At 41.7% G+C, this 25,359-nt stretch overlaps 1 protein-coding gene across 4 annotated transcripts in view; it reads right to left on the bottom strand.

Moving 5' to 3' along the window:
* The window catches only part of RAP1GDS1 (Rap1 GTPase-GDP dissociation stimulator 1), a 128,969-nt gene extending 104,046 nt beyond the window's left edge, over positions 1-24,923 (bottom strand). The window contains exon 1 of one of the 4 annotated variants that reach the window (XM_063135926.1): positions 24,774-24,923. In XM_063135926.1, coding sequence (XP_062991996.1) covers positions 24,774-24,777 — 4 coding nt within the window. In that variant the 5' untranslated portion in view covers positions 24,778-24,923. The remainder of the gene's footprint in view (positions 1-24,773) is intronic. The other 3 variants (XM_063135925.1, XM_063135927.1, XM_063135928.1) reach the window with 3 other exon arrangements.
* Positions 24,924-25,359: the final 436 nt, after the last annotated feature.

The following is a 25,359-nucleotide window of genomic DNA, read 5'->3' as shown; positions in this document are numbered from 1 at the left end:
GACCATAATGCATAGTTAGAGTCATTCAGCTTTTCTAACAATTGATGCAAACCAGACATATTAGCTCCTGCCATTCCCTCTGCTTTAGGAATTGGTATCTCACCGTCCTCCTGCTCAGAGTCCTCCTCAGAGTCAGCCGACTGAGATTTTTCCTCACTTTGCAGCACTGGCTTTAGCTTGATGTCTTCCTTCATCAACAGTTTTCTGTTTTAGCAGACTCCTGGTTCTGATACTGCACCGTTCCCATCAAGTTCTGGTTCTTCTGCCTGGATTAGGCTGGCGTAGGCTGGTCTAGGCTAGACTGGGCCCATAACCTTTGTTAGGTTATTGTGCCAGAACTTTTATCTCTCTGGAACTCTGTTTGTGCTCAGAAACAAACACACATCACGCAGGTCTTACACAGCAGAGCTGGTTTATTTCCTTCAGGCTTCTGTGCAATTCAATTCAGATCAGTTCAGATCAGCACACTGAGGCATACACAGAGAGCAGTGATCATAGAGCAGTGATCAGTAAGCAGTGATCAGTTCCATTTTACACAAGTGAGAAACTATATACAGATCTACACAATTCTTATCTACATTACATACAGCTGTGATGAGGCTAACTTAGAATCTTGGCAAGGTTCCCAGAACAGCCTCTATCTCAAGGTAATTGCCCACAGATATACTTTCTCTGTTTAACCCTGAGATAGCCATACACACACAATTTTAATGACTAAGCAAGTATTTCTTTTCATATACTTAACAGGTGGTACCTAACCCCGGTTAGATTAAACAAGATAAATAATCAGCAATCAGCAAATTGTTGGAGAGGATGTGGGGGAAAAGGAACATATTTACATATGTGGTGGGAATGCAACTCTGTACAAAAATTTTGGAAGATGGTGTTTTTGGAGATTGAAGAAATTGTGGGAGTGAAGATAGAACGAACACCAAAAGTTGCATTACTGTCACTATTTGAAGATTGTAAGCCTATGCGGCAGGGTCTTGCTATTTACTGTGTAATCTGTACAGCACCATGTACATTGATGGTGCTATATAAATAAATAATAATAATAATAATTTAAAATGTAAAAAAGAAATTAAGGAACTGATAACGAATTTGCTGACTGCAGCAAGATTGATTGCAGCTAGGAACTGGAAGATTCAAGGGGAATATTCTATTGAAGAATGGTATAAAGAAGTATGGGATATAGCTATTAATGATAAATTGACATGTGATATTAAATGGAGAAGAGGTATAGCTAAAACAAATGATTTTGAAGGAATCTGGAAACAGTTCCTAATATTTGTGTTTTCTAAGGGAAGTGGGAAACCACCAGCAGAAGAAAGTATGAGATTTTGGAATCAAGAATGAGAACCCGAGGTGGGGGGTGCACTTGTATGTTAAGTTTGATTATGTTACTTAGATAAGATATTATGTATTCAACATTTATTCAACATTTATGTAGTGTGTTGTTTTTCTTGTTAATTGTTATTGTGTATGTTTAAGTATTGTAGAAAATAATAATAATAAAAAAACCCTGGCTCTGAGCTGTTATTATGTGCAAACCAGTCCTAGACAGAAAATGAGAGCGAATATATGTATATAGCTAACTTCCACCAATTCTAGCAATATGTTTTTGGTCATATAGCCAACAGATATTCTCTCCTTCACTACGAGCCAAATTCCGCTGTGCTATTTCCGCTGTGAATGTTGCAGTTATCACCCACCAGACAGGTGCTAAATACGGTACTCTGCATGAAGTTATCATCTTCGCTGTTCATTTCCAAATATGTTGAACAGATGCATAGAAACAAAAGCAGAAATCAGGCTCAGGTTTTAAAGCAGCAAAACAACAGGAATTATTAGCCATATGAACATGTTGCCAGGAGGGGAAGCAGATTTTTTCCCACTGTCACTTACAATATCCAGATCCAAAACTAGATCTTTTTCAAAAAAGATATGCATCAACTAATCTCAATCTAATAATACAGTGCAAACCTGGAGAAAATGCTCATGCTATCCAAGGGGTCAGACAACTTCAATACAATGCTGTTAGGAGGTATAATCTCATGTATCACTCTCTGCAATTGGGTTCTTACGATTGCCCCAGGAAAGCACTTTTAATAGGAATCTACCACTATATACCAGTGGAACTGCTCTCATGAATTGCACAGGCAGACAACCTAAACCAAGAATTTTGGCTGTTGGGCGATATAAAAATGTAATAAATAAATAAATAATAAACCATCACAAAGTCTCAATCTGCGGAAGGCTACTGAGGCAGCTGCCACCACCCAAGGCAATTCTGGTGGCTTGTGAAACTGTGCAGTGGGTCGTTTACCCAAGATGCATAGCTCAAAGGCTTAGCACATGGGTTTTCATGCAATAGGTCCCTGCTAGGAATCTCCAGATAGAATTGGTACACGTGCTGAGGATCCACTTCCAGATACATGATCAATGGGCGAAGCAATGCAACGTTGGTTGTTTCCCCTGCCCCTGTGCATGCCAGCCACGTGACCGGGATTACTTTAATTACCTGTGCTGTGTCACATGTTGTCATGTTATTATTATTATTATTATTTATTTATATAGCACCATCAATGTACATGGTGCTGTACAGAGTAAACAGTAAATAGCAAGACCCTGCCGCATAGGCTTACAATCTAATAATAGTGCGTGTTGTGGCCACAGTGACATTTCACTCTCCCTAGGATCCCTACTGCAAGCTATGGGTTGCAGAATGGGTGAAAAGTCACCATGGCCACATTGCACGCTGGGTTCAGACGATACATCGACCCACGATGCAACATAGGTAATTAGGGTAATCCCAGTCAAGCAACCAGCACTGAGGGGACAGGGGAAATAATGGATTGTCCAAACCCAGTCATTGAGTTCAAGGAAATGAAGAACCAGTATGATCATTTCTCAAATATGAATATTCACACTCTGCCTACCAAGTACAGGCATTCATTTTCACCTCGTGAAAATGAACTGTTACACCTTGCCCAGTGAACTAATTTGCTTGCTACTCTGTGTGAGGGTGGTGCTGGGACAAGGAAGAGAGAAGCGGAAATGAGCAACACTGGAGAAAAGAAGAGAAGACAACGTAGTCCAGTATGCAGGTTCCTGCATTCTCATACTTAACCCCACACACTGTCATGAGTGCTGGCCATCAGAAAGACTGTCTACGACAGGTGTACAGAGCCTCAGGCCTGGGGGTCAAATCCAGCCCTCCTAGGTTCCCAGTCCAGAAGGCCACACTCCCTTTCCCCTCCTCAGAATGCTGATTGGTGCTTTCTCTGCTTCTGTGAATTCTGAAAGGTTCAATTGCCTCCCCTAAAGCTTCATTACTGGTAGTGAGAGCTTCAAGCTAAAATATGCTGATATTTTTAGTATCTCCCCATTCTCCAAAATGGAATTCACTCTTGGACTAGAAGAGGCTCAACACCCGATTTAAATCTATATCATCTTTGTACAAAACAGAAATGCAGATTCAGTATTTTAACACCACCTTACAATGGGTTGAATTCCAAGAGGGAAATTCAAGGACCAGATAAAAAAAAAGCTGCAGCTCATAGACACCAGCCACATATTCCATGCTTGTGGGGACATCACACTTATTAATTATAGTTGTTTATTAGCTATTTTTTCCTCCCTTTTTTTCTTTTCTTTTTTCTTTCCTTCTTTGTATTATTTCCCCCCTAAAATTGTATTAATTAATTTTATATAACAGCGGTTTAGACATCAATTGTTAGGGGACTGATCACTTTTTGGTTATAATTAAATAAATAATTTAAAAAGAAAAAAAATGCTAACCTTACCTAGGCTAGGTTAGTTACACTAGCACCACCATTAACTGCAGAAAAGGTGAACCAGACTTTGCTGTTATACTGTTAGTTTTACCCTACCCTGTGCCTGCTTACCCTACCCTGTACCTGTTTGCATTCTCTTCCCCTCCTTATTGCTTTACTAGGATTTTATTAGATTGTAAGCCTATGCGGCAGAGTCTTGCTATTTACTGTTTTACTCTGTACAGCACCATGTACATTGATGGTGCTATATAAATAAATAAATAAATAAATAAATAAATAAATAATTAATAATAATGTTTGGATGTAGTGTTATGGGATTGAGTCTGTGAAACTCACTTCCACTTAAAAAGTGTTTTTTTCCATGGGGCATGAGAAACTGCTGTTTCTTAAACACAAACCCAGAATGCAAAGCTAAGATCACATTTAATACTATTCAAAACACAACATTACTTACATAAATTGGCTCAGGATTCTACAGTTTAGTAACAAAAACGTCACTGTCTCAATTCAGACAATATGTTTTTCAATGGTGGTTTTAGAACTCCATGGTGGAGGTTTTTTGGGGGGAAACATTCCATGCTGAATATCCATGCTGTGCAGAGGAGAGTTCCTGCACAACCGTTGTGTTGTGTATTGTGTGGAGGGCTCCATGGAGTTTTCCGTTGCATTGAGTTGACTCTTCCCACTGGCTACAAATTTCCCTGGCAAAAGCAGTGAAAGGAGTAAGTGCCACTCTAGGAGAGCTGTCGAGATTGTGGTTTTTTGCAGCAATGGCTGATGGGATACCATCGGGAGGACTGGGAAAGGAGAGAGGGCAGAGGAACTATCAATCAAACTTCACAATGGATTTTACTCAACTCCGCAGTAGCCCACTTTCACCCAACGGTGGAGTTAGAACATGTTGTGTGGGGTGTACCCCCTAAAAACTCAAACACTGAGTGGAGTTTTCACACTGTGTTGACTAACATGTTGTCTGAACTGGGCCACTGTGTCCATGCAAAATCCTCATCAATGTGAATGGATTCTTCAGCCGTCTTAAAACCATCCAAGTGAGAAATTTCTTCCCTTCATAGCCTGCAACACTTATTCAAGGAATCTTTTTGAATGTTTTTTGTGTCCTATTTCAAAAGATGCTTATAGTGCAGCTGGCTTCTCCAACCAGGTGCCCTCCAGATATGTAGGACTGCAAGTCCGTCATTCCCAGCCAGCTGTCTGATGCATCTGGGGGGCATCAGGCTGGGAAAACTGCATAGAGGATTATTGCTACTTTCTTGCAGGGAACTGCATTCCCTTTGTATCCCATATTGTCTTACATTTTGTTCTGTTTCTAGTCAAAAGAAATTCTATTACTTTTGACTTGAAACAGAAACCGTTATCTCCACCAGTAATGTAAACTTTTCTTAACATTTTGGTAGAATGTTGTAGCTTCCTTATTAAATGTTCAGTCTAATTTATAAATATGAGAGATTACAGGATCAAACACGTTTTCGAGTTTTTGTTTGTTTTACTTTGTCCCATGTCTGAACAATTAAATATGGTTGGGGGGGGGGGGAATCTAAATGAGTTGCTGCAACATTTGCTCTATTTGCAAACAAGATTAGAATTAACGCTGGCAGTTTTGATAAAGTATTGTAATTTCATTTTTATTAAAAGTCTATCTTGGATTTTATATGATATTAGTATCAATCTACTTTCAGTTCACTGCTTTTTATTGGATATTGATGGTTTTAATTATGAATATCTCAAATATTTAAAGCTTTTGAGTACTTTATTGCAGATCCTCAATCTTCTAAATATATACAATTATGGAGTCAGATGAAAGTTCCTAAGAACTTAAATATCTGAATATTTATCAGCAGGGACAAATAGGATAATTCATGCCACTATATATCATTCCTAGCTTCAATTCAAATTTTACCAATTGAATCCTGTACTCTCTTCTGCTTCTTTTCTTTCTTTGTGGCTTTAAGCAGCTGCATTTCTCAGAAATGTTTCATTCAAAATTCTTTGTTCAGTGAACCTGGTAGTCTCCTGCTGTCCTCTGGGAATACACGACTTCATCTGAAGGCAGGAAAAGCTATTATCTTTTCGTGCTGCTGTATATTTCCCCAACCTATGAGGTTCTTCCTTCTTCACGTCACTGTAGACAATGCAGAGCACAACCCTATTCTGCACTGTCTTCCTGAAACCCTCTGCCGAAATATAATTAGCTGGTTTTGACCTACGAAGTTTTGAACACCTTCAAGACTTATTATATCTTGCAGGCAAAGCAAAGCAGCTGCTCAGAGAGATACAGTTCAAGGACTACCCATCACACTAGAAACAGGGTACAACTCCACGTTCTCATGCTAACTTCCAACATCAACTGAAAGCAAACCTCAAATACCACTCTGACACACACCATCCTAACCTAAAATTAATCCCAATCTGGTATGGGGTCTAAAGGGCTTCTTTCACCAGGTCCCTTTAGGGTACTTCTAGCCAAGGGTTTTATAATCTAATCGCATTGTCTCATTCACAGAATTTTACAGAGGGTCGTCAAGTCATCTTCCATTTGCTGCTCTCAAATGTTTTCCCATTGCTTCTTCAATCTTTTTTCTCTGGGCTCATCTACACCAAGCAGGATATTCCACTATGAAAGCGGTATATAAAAGGCAGGAGCCACACTAGTGCTTCATAGCAGTATTGAAGTGCACTGCAGGAGCTACACTATTGCTTTATAGTGGTACTGAAGTGCTCTGACAACTGTTGGGGTCCATGACACATCTACACCAAGCAGAATATTGCACCATGAAAGTGGTATGAAAGCAGTATATGGTATGTGTCAAGGGGCCCCAACAGTTGTCAGGGCACTTCAATATCACTATAAAGTAGTAGTGTGGCTCCTGCCTTTTATATACCACTTTCATACCGCTTTCATAGTGGAATATCCTGCTTGGTGTAGATGATCCATTTTGTTAAGGAAAGTACAGAATAGCTGCACAATGCCTTTTAACTGTTAGTGAGAGGAGCCCTCCATCCGGATGGATCGCTATAGTCCTGAAGAACCACTATAGGTTGCCCCTACACATGTTTACAAACAAAAAAGTCCTACAACTCTAACATCTTTATTCCAAGAAGCCTTTATCTAACATGCAGCCTTAGATTACAGTTATTGCTTCTTTTAAATTTTGTTTTAACTGTTTTTATTCTGTTTTTATTTTCATTTTACCTTGTACACCGCTCTGAAATTTTTCAATGGGGAGCGGTATATAAATATTCTAAATAAATAAAAATAAATAATACAACTCCCAGCATTCCCAAGCTAGACATGCAGGGCTTTTTTCTGTCTAAACTTGTATAGGACTGAATCCTAAAATGGTCTTTTGTATGTGTACGTGTGTAATTGTTTTAACTTCTACTATAAGCCACCCAGACACCTTTTAAAGATTATGAGGACACATAGAAAGCCATACTTGTTTTTAAAAAATCCACATTTGATGAGCTTATCACTCTCTGGAAACTCACCCAAACCTAAGCCTTCACTGAATGCAATACAGTATCTTTTACATTGGACATATGGTTACTGAAATTAAAGAGGTAGGAGGATTCCAAAAATAGTTTTATGTCTCTCATACTTCTTTTCTTTGTTCTCAGAACAAAAATACGTTGTCTGCACTTTTAGGTAAGCGAGGACACACACTAAATGTACATACTTTAATTTTTGCTACCCCACTTTATATTTTCTTTCATTATGATCTGTATAATTAATTCTAAGGTTTCTTTGGTGCTGTATTTGTGAATTCCTTCTGAGAGAAATTACTATGGTCCATAGCCCATTGCTGGCTTTAAAGTAACTTTCCTGTTAAAATCAATAAAGAATTTTCATTAAAATTAGATCACGTGGCTAGGTCCTGTATTATTAATCTGACAATATACTACTTCTACGTGCTCCAATTATGAAGAGCTTTTACCTGTGCATAAAGAAAACAAATTAAAATTATATACGGTTTTGGTATATTTTGTCACAGTGTAAGCCCCAAGGTTTCTTTGCTTCTTAAACACACCCTAAAATGTATTGGAAATATCTGGCTTTTAACATGAGCTCATTGATATAAAATAATAATTGCCTTCATCAATGGACAATAGTTGGGAGGGAGACTCCAGGTAGGAAACATGTGATTTTATAAATTATAACATCTCAAGTGAAAAGTCACAGGGAAATTAAACATGTTTCCTTGTTTTATCAAGATATCTCTCAAATTTCTGTCTCCTGTTAAGACACACTGGTTCTTTGTCCATGTAAGGTTGTGCTTTGCATTTTCACTGACATTACCCTGACACCTTGGCTTAAGAATCTGTTTTGTTCCAGACGCAGCAGCAAAGCTGCAGGCATATAAAGCTGCCAGGAATAACAACAATGCTGTGGATGGCTGCAGCAGGGACAGAGTAACTGGATACAATGCTTTCTCCATTGATTACATTGAAGTGAGTTGGTCCTGTAGTAATGGAAGCATGCACTGCCCATGTGGCTAACAGATGGGGAGGGGGTATCTTTAAACTGGCCAATCCAGAGCCTTGGTAGGAAATACAGCTTATTTCTGAAGTGTTACTGCCAACTAGACAGGTCAACTGATTTAGGTACCAAGAGCAAGGAAAGGTGAAATCTTTAACAAACAAGAATACAATGCTCAACAAAAAGTATATATATACAATGAAACCATAATGTTTAACATACAAAAATATAAAATAAAGATTAACAATGATATTGCATTAAAAGTGCAATAACTTATTGCACAGACCAATGTGTAGCTAAAACCACGTTTTAGCTACACATTGAAAGAGGCCAAACGCATTTCGACAAAGGGTCTTCATCAGTTGCCAATATGGACTGCTGTGTACTCCCTGAAGGTTTACTGGGGCTAACTTTACAATTCCCACAATTGTGTGGTATAGGGTGTCACTCCCCTTTAAAAATGTCAGGCTTCAGCCTTTCCAAACCGCCTGTCATGGTCTTCGGTTTTTGGGGCATCACTAATAGTCATAGGTTTAGTTTAACTCTCAGATTAAGAGACATCTAGTGTGGTGTAATGATTAGAGAGTTGGATTGGAACTCAAGAGATCCGGGTTCTAGTCCCCACTCGGCCATGAAGCTCACTGCGTCCCCACTCGGCCATGAAGCTCACTTGGCCATGAAGCTCACTCTGGGACAGTCACTGATTGTCACAGGGCTGTTGTGAGGATAAAACAGAGAGGAGGAGGATCATATAAACTTCCATGGGCTCCTTGCAACAGGAAAAAGAGCAGGATATAAATGCAATAATCCATAAATAAAATAAATATCCTGGGGTTCACTTGGCTTCCAAGATGGTGCCTCGTGATCCTTTGCTAGCCTCATCTCCTGGTCCATAGTGGTGCTGAACCCACATTGCCATGGCCAGAGTTCCCCATTCTTACCTAGAACCATTTTGTTGGCTCATTTACATAGAGATCTATTTGCCTTGTACATCCAGAGAAAAAGTTCTACCTCTAGTGAAGTGCCCATTGAGTTCAAAGCCAGGTTCTCTATATAATAACACAGCACATTCAGTGAGCTCCCTACTTTCATTTTGGGGACTCTGAAGAGGACTCTAAGAAGAAGCCTCAATTTCATGGTTCTCCATTCTAAATTCTATTTTTAAACCAAACTGTGATGACTCCGAGGCCACTAACAACAGCTAAGCCCCCATCATCACTGAAAGTACAAGAGAACTGTTGGACATATCATCCAGTGGCTCTCGCTTGGCAACTTGGTACTCAATAGTGCCTAAGCAGTCTGAATCATTTGCTCTACTTTTGATTTACAACTAAGAGCTGGAAAACCCAAGGGTAGCCTGTGCCCACAGCATTTTTCCAGCTATTTATGACCAACCAGGAAGTAAAGTCTTTTAGGGCCCTGCTACTCTGAAGCTAGGTAACTATAACCACTTCTGCTCTATTTCCTTGTCTCCTCTAAATCTTTCCATTCCCATTCCCCATGGTCCACCATTTTCAACAACACTCAAGCTTTCTCTGGATACATAGTGTCCAAATCTCGTTTTATTATTTCCATAGCAACTCTTTCTCTATGGGCTCACTTACACCAAGCAGATATTCCACTATGAAAGTGGTATGAAAGCGATATATAAAATGCAGGAGCAACACTGCTGCTTTATAGTGGTATTGAAGTGCACTGACAACAGTTGGGGCCCATGACATATACCATATACTGCTTTCATAGTGCTATATCCTGCTTGGTGTACAGTAGGTGTGTCATGGGCCCCAACAGTTGTCAGTGCACTTCGTTACCACTATGAAGCAGTAGTGTAGATCTTGCAGTGAACTTCAATATCACTATAAAGCAGTAGTGTGGCTCCTGCCTTTTATATACCGCTTTCATACCACTTTCATAGTGGAATATCCAGCTTGGTATAGATGATCCCTATGTAAGAACTAATATACTTGTTTATGAGCAAAGGGATGGTATACTAATCAGTCCGTTTTTCTCTTTTACAACATATGAGCATGTGTATGTAAGGAAGACATTTGTAAAAATAAGGTCTGTAATTTCAGACATGAATGGTTGTTTGAGCTAATCTCCCCAATTTAGAAGTAGCTATTCCCCAGTTTGTTGAAACACAGCACCTCACCTCTTGTAAAGATCCACTTAATTGTATGTCATGACACATGTTCACATGCGACTTCACATATGAATGGGAATGAGAACACATGACCAAACCTCTTAACCAAGCAGTTCAGTGAAGTAGCAAACATGCTAATTTATCTGTAAAGTGCAACATACTGGAATTTGGTGCATGTAGAAATCTAGCTTATGAATTTGGCCAAATCTTTGTATTAATTTGCCAAACTTTTATTCTAATTGAGCTACAGATATTTGCCAAGAACAACTTCAAGAACCAGCAGGAGGTCTGCAGTTTCAAAGTTATCCTTTTTCCCAATCCTGCAAATGAAGGGATCACACATTTTTCAACCTTAGCCAAGTTGCCTGTAGGCCTCTTACAAGTATTAATGTAAATATCTGAAATTTGCACTTTGAGACAAATTAACTTCTTTTGAATGAAGTTATTCCATAGCAATATGCTAGAACGATCTGAGAGACGGGCCATAGCTAGACCTGGCCTATATCCCAGGATCATCCCTGTGCATCCAAACGACACATAGGGGATCCCAGGAGCAGGCAGGAATGACCCCTCCATTTGCCTGGGATAATCCTTCGGTTAACTAAGGCCATAGTTCTTAAGATCAGCAATCCAGTTGTTAAATCCTTCCCTGGATATCTTCATATTGGATTTATGGGTCTTGGTATTGACATAGCACCACAACCACGTAATGTTACTTCTGTGCTGGTTTTCACCCTGGCATGGCATCTGTATTTTGCTATAGTAACCAGTTGTGGGATTGCTCTGACAAGGTGAATACCCATTCTCATAATGTGTAACAAGTCAGTTTTCAGGAACTGTTCACTTTGATATACTTATTCTATTAAACACACAATGTCTTTCCTTCCTTGAATATCCCTCTAATGACAACTTACTTCACTGAATGCCCCTCTGACAACATCTTCCTTCACATGTTCCTTGGGAAAGAGTTGTTCGGCTTTTACTTATGTAATTGACTTACTGTTTCATACAGTATTACCCATGTGCTTTTTAAAGGAACATGGCACTCATGGCAGAGCTAAGAATAATTGCAAGCAACCATTTCAAACATGAATCAATTTATTGTTCCAAAGCTTTCCTTGTAAGAGTTCCAAAGTTCTCTTTCTACCAAGGGCATGTCTACACCAGCCCTATATCCCGGATTCGTTCCTGTGCATCCAAATGCCACACAGGGGATCCCGGGAGCAGGCAGGGGGTCCCTCCATTTTCCTGGGATAACCTTTAGGTGTAGAAAGGGGCCAAGATGTCCTAGGTTTAGTCACGAGACAGAAAAGAAAAAGATGTTGTAGCTAGTGCACCAAAACCCTTTCTGGCCTCAAATTTAAGAACAGATCGGGGGGAAATATAGCTTTCCTTCTTACATTTTGTTTCCCCATGAATTAATTCTAACAAGTTGCCTTAATTTTCCTGTTCACTTTCCTCCATAACTCTATTTTCACCCATTTATTTAACCCACTGAGTCCCTTATTGCTCCACCAAACATTCCTCAGTAGATTTCTTTCTTATATGATTTTCTCTTCTCTTTTCTATTACCATCATCATAATTATCACAGCTTTACTTTCACATTCAATTTGTTCTCTTGCTCTTTCTCCAGTGTAAACATATTGCATTATTTATATATATATATATGTTTGCCTCAGGAGCACTTGCAATACAGCAATTTTCATATACAGAATGAAAAGCTCTTCTAGGCCACTTTTTTAGCTGATACCAAAAAAACTGTCACTGTTTGTACTTCTTTAAAAATGTAAAAATGGGTAATGTAGCATGTACCATGCAACTCAAATGATCAAATCCAATTCAAATGATTGCAAAGTGCAGTGTTGTCAAAATAATGGGGTTAAAAAATAAATAAAACGCAATCACTATTTTTGCTGAAGAGAAACAAAAACTGGAATCCAATTTTTTAAATTTTTTTTGCTATGGTTCCAGTTTTTATTGCTGGGTTTTCATTGTAGTATTTTTGAGATTTTATCATATTTACGGTGTTACTTGGGTTGCCTATGTGTGTGTGTTTTAACACTAAGTTAACTTGGGAATAGATTTTTTAAACCAACATATTTGGATATTTATCAAATATCTTTGGCTGTGATCCTAAACACACCTGCTTGAAAGTAATGTACTTACTTCCAACCAAATGCATTTAGAATTGGGATGCTGAGTAATATTAGAAATGGCCCTGAGCATCTCTTGGAATGCTTCCACTTTAGGAAGCCAAAAGACCAGTGTTGCAATAGCAACCAATTACTTCTGTCCACCTTGAAAGAAACTCTTTGTTTAAGCATCCCTTTGTCATAGCTAGTAACTCACTTTATCTTTTAGATCCCTGCCTGGGAGCAAATAATCTGTATTAGGGCATGAGAAAATGTTTCCAGTCTTCAGTGAAGTTAAGGAGAAAAAGCAGAACCAACTCTTCATAGTGTGCAAAAAGCACTGAAACAAGCAAGTCAATGTTAATATGTATGAGACTGTAGACTCCTGGCCAGCAGCTTCACAAAAACAACACACAGAGGGCTCATCTACACCAAGCAGGATATTCCACTATGAAAGCGGTATATGGTATGTGTCAATGGGCCCCAACAGTTGTCAGTGCACTTCAATACCTCTATAAAGCAGCAGTGTGGCTCCTGCCTTTTATATACCACTTTCATATTGGAATATCCTGCTTGGTATAGTTGTGCCCACAGTATTTGAATAAGTGCTAAAACTCCACAGAATATGTTTGGAGAGGTGTGAGGTACAAACTTTTTTCCCCCCAACAGTAGTGAAAGAAAGTACAAGAGATAGGGCCTTCTGTGTGGTAGCACTTAGACTGTGGAATACTTTCCTTGGGGAAATATGCCAGCCTTCTTCTCTGCTTATTCTCCAGCAGGCAGTTATAATACTTTGTTGTTGCTGTTCCAGAAGGTTGCTGCACTATGCTGATGCTTGTATTTTGTTAGCTATGGCAGCGTGGTGTAGTGGCTAGAGTGTTGGACTGGGAGATAGGAGATCCAGGTTCTAGTCCCCACTTGGTCAAGGAAGCTCATTGGGTGTCTTTGGGCCAGTCACAGACTCTCAAGCCCAACCTACCTCATAGGCTTGTTGTTGTGAGGATAAAATGGAGAGGAGGATTATGTATGCCACCTTGGGTCCCTTGGAGGTAAAAAGGCAGGATATAAATGTAATAATTTTTGTGAACCGCCCAGAGATCTTCGGCTATTGGGCAGTATAAAAATGTAATAAATAAATAAATAATAATAAATAAATATAATTTATCATTTTTACTTCTTGTATTTTTTTACTCTGAAGTTGTTAGCAGCTTTGAATACAGTATATAGAAAAGTGGGACATAAATGTAATGAAATAAATGTGACAGTGCTAAGTGAATGTTAAAGGATTACAAGTAGCAATATTTTTAAAAAGGGAGCTAGAGGTTGAAGTCCTCTGTCTACAGAAGCAACCCACAGTCAAGCCTAATTATGTTGTATTGACAGGTGACAAGAGCAGAGCCAACACTTTGCCAATTGTTGAACATATTTGTGCAAGAAACCTGATGCAAGCTTATTGTTGAATGTAGACAGTCCAGACTAGGTGCTACGATAAAAGCATAATAAGATTCAGAAGAAAAGTTATACTTGTAACTTTGCAATCTTTTACACTGTCAAGTCTATTGTACCAAAATCAATATGTTATACAAATAAACACCTTGCACAGAAAGAAGCAAGTAAAATATGTAAAGGATTTCCCTCCAATGCAGTTTGCAAATAAAATAATACAGAATGAGGTAAGGAGAAAATAATGAATCATCAAAATGCCAGCATTGAGAACATCCAGGACGTCTAAAATACATAAATCCAAGAGTTTCATGGAACTAGTGACTGGCTTCACACAACACAACAATCCATACTCAAGGCTGAATATGGGCTGAGTGTGGGTTGTTGAACCATGGGTTGTTGTGTTGTGTGAATCCAGCCAAGCTAACAAACCATGATCTGTTAAGCATGAACAACCCACAAAAAGAACCCATGGTTTGTTGTTGGTTGTGAATTGTGAGTTGTTCATGGTTAACAAACCAATTTGTTAGTGCTTTATCCATCATGATTTGGAATGTTATTGGAACAAGGCCACTCAATCCATACTCAACCTTGAGTATGGGCTGTGATATTGTGGGAAATCCAGCTGGTATCACAAAGAACTGTATCCAATCCCAATGCTGTCCTTCACCAACGGAACAGGTATTGCTAGCAGACTGAATTCCCCCTCATCCCTGTAGCTTCCAGCATACACCTTGGGACCCTCTAGAACAGATTTGGGGAGTGTACCAGAGGCTGCAGAGGTGAGGAGGGAAAGGAAAACTCCCTCTGTGTGAGAGGAAGTCTATTTGCATAACATTGGATGTAGCCCATAGTGACTAAAAGAGCAATCAGTAGGAAGTTCTCCTGAGAAAGCTTACGGCTTTGCTAGACCTACCTTAAAATCCGGGCGTGTGGAGGGGCGAGCCCCCGCTGCAGCTAGCGCGGGCTGTCGCTCTAATCCACACATCAGACGCAACAGGCTAAAGGAGAGCCCCGTTGCGTTCGCCATTTTTAAATATTTTTAAAGGGCCAGGTGCGCAGGAGCGCCAAAGGTAAGTTGTTGTTTTTTAAAAAAGGTTTCCCTGCTACCCCTGCCCCCGATCTCCCCCTGGCTGCGATCTCTCTCCCCCCTGCCCCGATCTCTCCCCACTGCCCCGATGGGCACAGCGCTCCTGCAGAGTGCTGTGCCCTGTGCACAGCTTCTCCCAGCTACGCGCAAGTAAGCCGAGTAGCCGGGAAAAGCCACAGAATGGGCTAGACTTTCCGCAGTCCCGGGCTCAGCCCAGGACTGCAGAAATACCGGGCCAAAAGTGGAGCCCATTAATCCGGGACAAGGGAGGGTTGACCCCTGTCTGACCCTGGGATCTGGACACACAGGGGCGAGCCCGGGTATTAGCCCAGGCTAATTGAATTGAAGATCCATTTCAATGTGGCTTGAGTAGGAGAACAACCCAGTGGAATTCACCCTAATCATGAGTCTTCATTTCGATTCAAGGATAAACTCACAAATTCACCACAAGCACGAACTCACATGGTAGCCTTAAGGAAGACACTATTTCCTCGGCCTCATCCTACACCCCACTCCACTGGTAATACACGGATGGTAATATCTGCAAAGTAAGTAAGCCTGTCGTCGGTCTGTAAGATATGACCTTTGTCATATTATTTCATAATAGCAAATGAATACAATGATTCATTCAACACGACATTTTCAAATAAGAATCTGAACAAACCAAATTATATATTTTTAGGCCAAAGATTTCAGGAGAAAATATATCTCAGTTCCCCAAGGAAGATATGCACTTCTACTAAAATTACTTCAGCGAAGTGATAGCTATCACTACTGCAGAAGACCTACACACTGCTATGTAAATATATTAATAACTTTCTTCTTTTTATTAGAAGAGTATGAATTTTTACAAGTTCTATATGAAACACTACTGCGTACTTGACCCCCTTAAATACATAACATTCAAAACATTTAATCATAACACTGACTTAGCAATGTAGTGCTCATAGGAGAAAATGTTTGATTCCTTGACATGATTTAACAAGTGGGCAGGAAACATCTGGTTTGGGAGGGGATGATTGGGGGGGGGGAATCACCATTAATGGCATTATCTTGGGCTTTTCAACTATTTAAAAAAGGGCAAAAATTAAACCATGTAAGGAACAGACAGGAAGATTAACATGAAAGCTTCTACACAGACCTCACAAGCTTCATGCTACATTTCTTGGGCACAGAAAAGTCATTACAATTTGCTAGTTTTAAAAAAGTTGTTATAAAAAGCTTTTCTTCAAACTGGGAAGATTGGTCTCATCAGTAAAGTTTGGTGTGTGCCCTGCTGATAGAAAATGAGGACAACTGCACATGCACACAAGCTTTGATTCTTGGTGACTTACTCAAGAACAGCAGGAGTGCCTGCAGAACCACATATGGCCAACTAAGCTTTTCCAGTCCTTTTGAGTTCCCATTTCCCCCACCCCCTCTTTATCTCTCCTCCACATACAATAGTGTCTTATCAAGGCACTGATACACTGATACAAGATACATCAGAAAACAACCATTTTGGAAGTGAAGCAATGTCTGTGGAAATTGTGAAATGTCATGCCTTGCGGGGTTATGCAAATTAAACCCAGAGGTTGCACCAGTGTGCCAAATCACCTTTGCCAAATACAACCTCATAGAGTCACTCAAAGCTATTACACAGCACACAATTCTTACTGCCAACACACATAGGTCGTCTTGTCTCTAGGGCCCTAGGATTTTCCTCAGCCACCCTTTGCCTTTACTTCTTTCCCTTGGTTCGCTATTGAAGGCCTAATCTACACCAAGCAGGATATTGCACTATGAAAGCGGTATATAAAAGGCAGAAGTCATGCCAAGCAGGATATAGCGGTATGAAAGCGGTATATGGTACGTGTCAATAGACCTCAGCAGTTGTCAGTGCACTTCAATACCGCTTTAAAGCAGTAGTTTGGCTCCTGCCTCTTAAATACTGCTTTCATACCGCTTTCAGAGTGCAACATCCTGCTTGGTGTAGATTAGGCCTAAGTTTCCCTCTGATTCCTGTTTCTTGGCAGCTTACTCTGTCCCCATGTATTTAGCTCCCCATTCCTTGGCACCTGTACATCCTATATGCACAGCTTTAGCTCCTCAATTCTCTGCTTCCATGCTCCTATCTCTGTTTTCTGCGCATAGCCCCTTCTGTTTACAGCACCTGTATGATATCTGATTTTTCACCTCACAATACTGACACCTTCTCAAATGATACAGCCAGGAATATTCTGTGACATCACAGCAGCACAGCTAATGGCTAGGGAAGGCTTCCAAGCAGGGGAAAGCTAGTGTTTAGCAGACTGTATGTAGAATTAGATTCTCCAGAGCTTATGCAAACTCATGCTCAGCTATAACAACACCATCTCTTAATGAGAGAGCAATATGCATTAGCAGGAAAGTAGAAGGCTGGAGTGGGAAGGAGGAACTTTATGGAATGAGAATGGGGTGACCGTTTAGAATACACACAAGATACAAGAACCAATATTGTTACCCTGCTTTATTATTTATACATGGTAACAATGTACTCAGCACTTCACAGGTTAAAGCAAGTGACAGTTCAGTTTCCCAGAAAGCATATGATTCAGCACTACAACCCAGCACCCAGGCCTTAGCTAGACCTAAGGATTATCCCAGGCAAATGGAGGGGTCGTCCCTGCCTGCTCCTGGTATCCCCTGTGTGTCATTTGGATGTACAGGGATGACCCTGGAGCGATCCTGGGATACAGGCCTGGTCTAGCCATGGCCCCAGTGAGGTAAAAGAGAAGTACATATAACTGAAAACAGCATCGCAACCCAAGTCTGCCATTATAAACACACTTACTTAGAAGCATGTCCTGTTACAATCAAAGGCACCAACTTCCCAAAAAAACTACTTAACAATGCAGTGCTAAATTAGAAGGGCAGCGTATAATTAGAAAGGAAAGACAGGGACTCACAATTTGACAACTAATGATTACTAAGAAACACTTTGATTACAGGCTCGTTTTAAATGAACAGAAGTGTGTGCACGCATTCACGTAGGGATACAGTTTACAGAAAGATCTTACCGCAACAAGTATGATGTAATCTCAAAAGTATGAACATAAAAGATTCAACAGTCAGCCATCAGGACTTTAGTCCTGCACTCACTCGGAAAGGGAGATTTAGGAACCTTGTAACATCCAGGATCTCTCCCAAACTGTGTCTAAGGATACGCAGAACCAAGTGTTTGTATTCTGAAAATTTTTGGCAGAGAGCAAAGAATGGATCCGTTCTGCTCCAGCTGAAAATTCCTGGGTGAATCTCAGAATCAAGAATAGTGTTTGCAATTTACTCCAGGCACGCACAAAGAGCAAGACCAGATCAAGGTCATGATGGGTGGGGGCCCTATTCTGCCCCAATACTGAATTCACACACAACATTTGTGCATGCATGCACACGCAAACTCAACAATGTATAACAATAATGCAAAAACACTTCTTACTATATATTTTAATGGAAATCATCTGGAAGAAAAAGACTAATATCTCTTCCAAGGTAGAGAACGTAAATGCAAATACAGTCTTCCCCTATTACAGCATAAAGCACAGACAAAGAAAACATAAACACAGTTTGAATCTCTCTCTCTCTCTCTGGCCTTAGCTAGACCTAAGGTTTTCCCCGGGATCGTCCCGAGGTCATCCCTGTTCATGTAAATGACACACAGGATATCCCGGGAGCAGGCAGGGATGATCCCAGGATAAACCTTAGGTCTCTCTCTTTCACACACTCACATACACAGAAAAATCACAGACTGCCTCATTTAGACTCAACAGCCAAACAGGACCGATACACACGCAAAACATTTTGCTGCCTGAAGACCAGCAAATGCCTTTCCCACTGAATATCCAAGGCCACTCACCTGCTCTCAGCGTAACATATCTCATAACTTTGTTGTGAGGATAAAAATGAGGTCTTTAGTTCGTAGAGGAAAGGTGGAACATAAATGTAATATAATAATCATTTCATACTCGAAAAACACAATTATCTAAAATTATGTTCATAAGAAGCCCCCCTACCATGTAAAATGGTCAACAGTGCTGCCTATATGCACTCATTTACATGGATGTGCACTAAAGACAAGAAGCCTCTGGTATCCCAATTAGAAATTTATCTTATAGAGATCCTAGGGAGGGAGCCTGAAGACTGACCCCGACTCTTCCAATTCATATTAAACGTTCTTTTAAAAAATTGAAGAACATCCTCTTGCTTCTCCTATGCCCCACCCAGATGCCTTCATTTTCTACACGAACATAAATTCAAAGAAACTTTATTAGCAGTACGTGGGTGGTGGGAAAGAGTTCTGAACAGTGAGATGCCAAAAGGCCTTTTATTGTTTCTGCTGCATTAGACTAGCACAGCTACCCTCCGGTGTTTATTAATGTGGCAACCCTATACAGGTATACTCAGAGTAAGTACCACTGTGTTCAACGGGTTTTGCGCCTAGGTACATGTCTATAGGATTGCAGCCTTAAGGTACAATTGTATGCTACTTAGAAAAAAGTCCCATTGTGTTCAATAAGACTTACTCTCAAGTATGTGTGCATAGAATTGAAGTCTAAACCCCTTTTCTCCCGCTCCCAATCTTACTTCCTTCAGGTTATTATAAGGAACCAAAAAAAATCCCACACACAAGGGATAAGGAAACTTGGGCTGAAATGCTAAACACTTACTTACTAGGAAGTTGGTATATTGCTGCAATGAGGGGGAGGGTGTCCAGAGAGGGGTAGTTGACTGTGCAGGGAGACCCCCCTCCTATCAGCAATAGATGAACCAGTAAAAAGCTCAGAAACACCACCATTTCAAATTCTCTGTGCACACTCACCCACAGCTTTCTGAGACCAAAGGAGAAAAGGTTCAAAATGAACCAGAAAGACCCTTTTGCAGATAAGTGGTCACTCTATACTTATCTCTATGGGTAAATGTTGATCATAGTGGTGGCTTCTCTCATACACTAAATACACTGAAAGTTGGTAGCACACTCATTTCTCACAAAACGATTGACCATTTCACACAAAATTATCAGAATGTGCCTGAATGTTTGGCCTTGTATTTCAGGTTTCACAAGGGCTAGAGACTTGCTCTTTGTTTTATTTAAAATCTGAAAATCTAGGCTAGCTAGTGGGCCCTCTGAGATGTTGGCTCAGAGACAATATCCCCCTTAGTCCTCTGGTTAATCCAGTTATGACCAAAAAGCTGGCCTTTTTATTTATGCCCAGTTCAAAACATGCAGTCACTCTAAGTTGCCATTGCACAGCTTCTAAGAGTCTGGCATGGTGAGCAGGTGACCTTTTCCACCCACTGTTGGCCATGGTGGACAAAGTCATGAGAAAGCACAGTAGCCTCCTACAGCATCCAAGGCGTGTCCCCTCTAGGAATTTGTCTTGCATGTGCCAAGCCTCCGGTGTGGCAAGTTAGTGACATTTCACTGCAGGCTGGCCACAGCAGATGCAATGAGGGCATGCAACGTGACCTTCTAGAGCACCCCAAAATCTCCTGGGTTTTTGGTACGGCCAGAAGTCAGTGAAAACACCTTATCTACTTGCAGCACCAGACACAATTATTTTATAGAATTGTCTCCTCAGCATCAGGTCAAGGCCTTTTAATTTACCCAGGCTTTTTAATTCTCTGCTTTATATTCTCCTCTTAACTTACTAATGCTTCTGATTATTTCAGGCTGTTCCAACTGTCTTAACTCTTGTATTGTAATTTGTTGTACCTCTATTGTTTAAGCCATCATTGTAAGCCTCTCTGGGGAGGGAGTTAATTATAAACTGAAGGGTGGGATGTTAAAATGCTATATAAATAAAGGCATAAAACATCAGCATTTTCAAAAGACTCTAGGATCTGCTACAATGTGTGGGTGCCACTCTGAAAATGTTTCTGGCCCAGCCAAAAGCCAGGGTTCCTTCTCTAGGGTGAAATTCAAGAGCCTCTCTAAATCTGTCTGTGGCACCAGCTGATAACAGTTTGGTTTCCTTCCATTTACTGGTCCCTGCCTTCCAGCAGAAAATGGAAAGAGCAGACACATATTATTTATTTTATTTCTTATGTTAATTATAATCCATACTTTGGCCCAAATAGGGCCTGGAAGGCAGTATACAAAGAGGGGGGGGGGGACACTAAAATAACATTACAATAAATTCCAAAAAAAGAGACCAAATTAACAGCAGAGGAATTGTGAAACTCTCAGAGCAGAATGAACCTCCATCTTAATTGTCCACCTAAGCCTGAGCAAAGATGAGGCAAATCGTGCCTTCCCAGGGGGTGAATTCCACACTAGAGGTGCTGCCACAGAGAAGGCCACGTCCCACGTGGACACACAACAGGGAACATAAGAAGAGCTATGCTGGATCAGAACAAGGGTAGTCCAGCACTCTGTTCACACAACGGACAACCATCTGTTTGACCAGGGACCCATAATCAGGACATGGTACAAGAGCATCCTACAAGTGGCTTTATATGAGAGGAGGCGATCTTTCAGATATTCTGGACTCAACCCATTTAGGTCTCCTTAGGTAAAACCAGTACCGTGAATTCCACCCTGAAACAAAGTGGAAGCCAGTGCAATTGATGTAAGACTGGTTGTAATATGGTCTGTAAAATGCACACCAGAAAACAGTCTGGCTGCAGCATTTTGTACCAGCTGCACTTTCCAAATACTCTTCAAGGTGCAGCCCCACGTAAAATATACTGCAGCAATCTAAATGGGAAGAGATTAAGAGAGCAATCCTATTATCTCTGGGCAGCATCTGGGGCACCATAGGATGCCATGGATCTCCTCCTCCATGCCCACAGACATAAGGAGGAGATCCAATCATGGACCTTCCCTCCCTCACCCCCTCCTAGCCAAGATGGAAAGCTTCTCTTAAGAGTTCACAACTGCAACTTCATAAGAGAAGTTGGAATAGGAGAAAAGGGATTGTGATGGTGCGTTGTGAGGAGAGGCTCACGGAGAGGCCATGACATGCAGAAGCCCATAGCCTCTCCAGTCCCCTCCCCACTCACCAAAAGATAAGTCAGCTAGACAGGCTCAAAGACCCATCTAACTTCTTTTTTGCAATTTAAATGGCAGAATGGAGGTATAATCAGCCTCTTCAGAACTGCCTCTGTTCTCCCCTGGTGCTGCCTAGCTCTTGTCAGCTGAGCATAGGATAAGTGGAGGGCTCCAAACTTGGAACCCTCCATCTACTGAGAGGGCAACCCATAGGACTGCCCTCTAAGGCCTGGATCACCACGGTCAGATCCACCTTCACCAGGAAGGGGCACAACTGGCACACAGTGCCCAGGTGGCTGCTGTGAAGCTAGCCACAGTAGCCACCTGCACAACCAGGAGCAATGCTGGAACCAGAAGCACCCCAAAGTTGCAAACCTGCTCATTAGAGGGAATACAACCCCATCCAGAACTTCCAAACCCATATTGCTTGTCTGCCATGCTTTACACCCAAGCCCTGCCTGCCTATTCCTCCCCCTGGTTCTTACATGCCCTACAGTCATATGAACTGCTTGCTAAAGCTTGCTGCCTAGTTTGAATTCTTCCCTAGATATTCCCTTCTGCTGGCATCACGATCCCATGCCTGACTACCTCTGCAGGTTCAAGCACTGAAAGTTTTGGCAACTATTCCCGACAAGGGAATGTTTGGTTCCATCACTAAACTCTGATTAAGACAAGACTTGTAAATAACCAGTCATCTGGTAGCTTGTGGTAATAACTGTGTTGTGAGTAATAACTATCTCCAAACATTGCCAGGCAACAGATACTTTTGTTTTAAATAAATGAAAGAGTTAAGCCTTTCCTATCCCAATCCAACCTTTTTCCCAGCAGTGACTGGAATAGATATGCATGGGTTAATACAGGAGTGGGCAACTTGAGAATTGTAGGCCAAAAACAGCTGGGGGGCCACAAATTGCCCACCCCAGGTGTTTTTTTTTAACTTCACTTCTGTTGTTCACCTCACATGACACTAGATTCCCTTCACTGTAAATAACTAGCCATTACTTGCATCTTTTCTGTATACTGAAGTTAATAATACATAAATATTCACTGTCCTCTTCGGGGGTGGGGGGACGGGGAGAGCTTTTAGTCTGAAAAGAAGCCAGTGTCATCAGTTTATTTCTGGTATACTTAAATCCTGCCTTTTTTCATCATGGAATTCAGGGCAGTGTACATGGCATTCCCCAATGGTCCCCCATCGATGCACTGACTTAAACATGCAAGGTGGCTGCGTCATGTGCTTTCAGACCATCCCCAGGGATAAATGTCTTGGCTGGCAAAGCAGTTCAAGGAACTTCAATACAATCAACACTTCGGAGAGCCAGGCCCTAGAAAAGCTGAGTTAGTGTGTTAGCATCCAAGATGAATGCAGGGTTTTCTGAAGACTTCTAGTGAAATTTCTAGTAATGATCCAAATTCTACTTCATAATGACACTGCAATCCTATGCAAGTTTACTCAGAAGTAAACCCATAAAGGATCGCAGACTAAGGAAACTATTCCCTGTCTTGGCAAGGAAGTCCAGGGATTTACAAGAGATAGAAGAGAGTATCAATGAAGTATATAAATGACTGTACATTTTAGGAAGCATACAATGGAGTCTGGCTTTATCACACCGGCAAAACAAAATAAAATCAGAGTAAAGAATTGACCTCTTGATAGTTACGAAACATAAACCTGCTTATAAGTACTTATATAAACTAAGCCAAATTATTTGAGGCTAGTTTATTAAATGGATATTCACCTTAGCTAAGCAAAATATGATGGATTCACTGGAAACATCACAAGAGCTGCAGGAACTTGGCAAATCATTTTTGAGAAACCACATTGTGTTTAACTGGATAATTATTTTTGGAGGGGGGTCCTTACGTTTAGGTATTACTTCCTGTGTTCAAGCACAGCTAACAGACCTGACATGACCAAGAACTGAACTCAAGGACCAACATCGATTTCAGCTACCCCATGTCAGCATCTGAAAATAGGCTTCTTCCTGCTCTTTTTTAATATACAGAATCACCACAGCTAGGAGTTCCCGATTAAGTCACCATAAGGTTCCAATGGGCTGCACAGTCTAACTTAAGTCCCATTCATTTCAATGGGTCTACTCTAAGTAGGACTAACACCCTATCGATCCGCTGCCACTGCTATCTTAAGAAAGGGTCGTTACTGGAAGGTCTGAAGGTACAAAGCATCAATTGGGGAGGGGAGAGGGAAAGGAGAGAAGCGCATTTGCGCCCCGTCCAAGCTCCATCCTGAATGAGATAAGGGATGTGCGGATGAGGAAGTTGCATGAAGTCAGGTTCTTTCTCCTGTTCGTCGGGGACAGAGCCAGGAGGAGGCAAGCGAGGGGTCAGCCCGTTGCTTAAAAAGGGACAGGGCAAAGGGGACTTAATAGAAGACGCTACATAACATGCATTCAGGGGAGACTGGGGCGGAGGGCGTTGTTGGGAGAACGCCCGACTTGCTTGAACATCACGGCCCAATTTCCCTTGCCGCCCCCCTTAACATTATATATATATATATATTTAAAAGGACCACCTCCTCGCCGAGCAGCCCCCACCCCATGTAACTCTCCATCGTCCATCGACCCCGCGTGGACATGCCTGAGGGATGCTTTCCGGAGCCCTGAAGGGGGTGGCGCGGCCAAAGAGGGAGGTTCGAGGTGACTTACCCATGTTTCTGCCAAGAGAAATGGGAGGAAAAGAGAGGAGGCTGCCGCTGGGCTGCTCGGCTCGCGCTCTCTCCGCCTCCCCCGTGGCCAAGGAGGGAGGGAGGGAGAGGGACGGGCGGGCCCCCGAGGCCGGTGCAGCTGCTCGCGGCCAAGAGGCGCAGGGACAGGCGGCGCGAGTTGGGGGGGGGCGGTGGCTGGGTAGATGGGAGGAAGGCAGGGATAGCCGTGGCGCGCGGTCCCTTTCCTGCCGTGCCTGGGTAAGTGTGTGTGTGTGTGTGTGTGTGTGTGTGTGCACGTGCACGCGGGGGCGCGCCACCGAGCGAAGGGGAGGCGGAAGAACGCCCGCGCCCGCGCTCTGACTCGCAGCAGCAAAAGGAGGCGGAGGGAGCGGCGAGTTTTCCCGGGTGCATGCGCGGGGCACGCGCCAGTCAGCCAGGGCCGGCCCACCCTCGTCGTTGTCGTCGTCGTTATGCTGCTTTTTCCTGTAGGGGAGCGAAACAGGCGCCCGGCTAGAGCCTTCCTCTCGGATTGCTACTGTGTGTCGATTGCATTATGAGTCAGTGCTTTTCAGTACATCCGGGCAAGG

Source organism: Elgaria multicarinata, chromosome 10, assembly GCF_023053635.1.
Source record: "Elgaria multicarinata webbii isolate HBS135686 ecotype San Diego chromosome 10, rElgMul1.1.pri, whole genome shotgun sequence".
Classification (NCBI taxonomy): domain Eukaryota; kingdom Metazoa; phylum Chordata; class Lepidosauria; order Squamata; family Anguidae; genus Elgaria; species Elgaria multicarinata.
The sequence above is the reverse complement of the archived record's forward strand: the minus strand, read 5'-3'. Positions and strand labels throughout refer to the sequence as shown.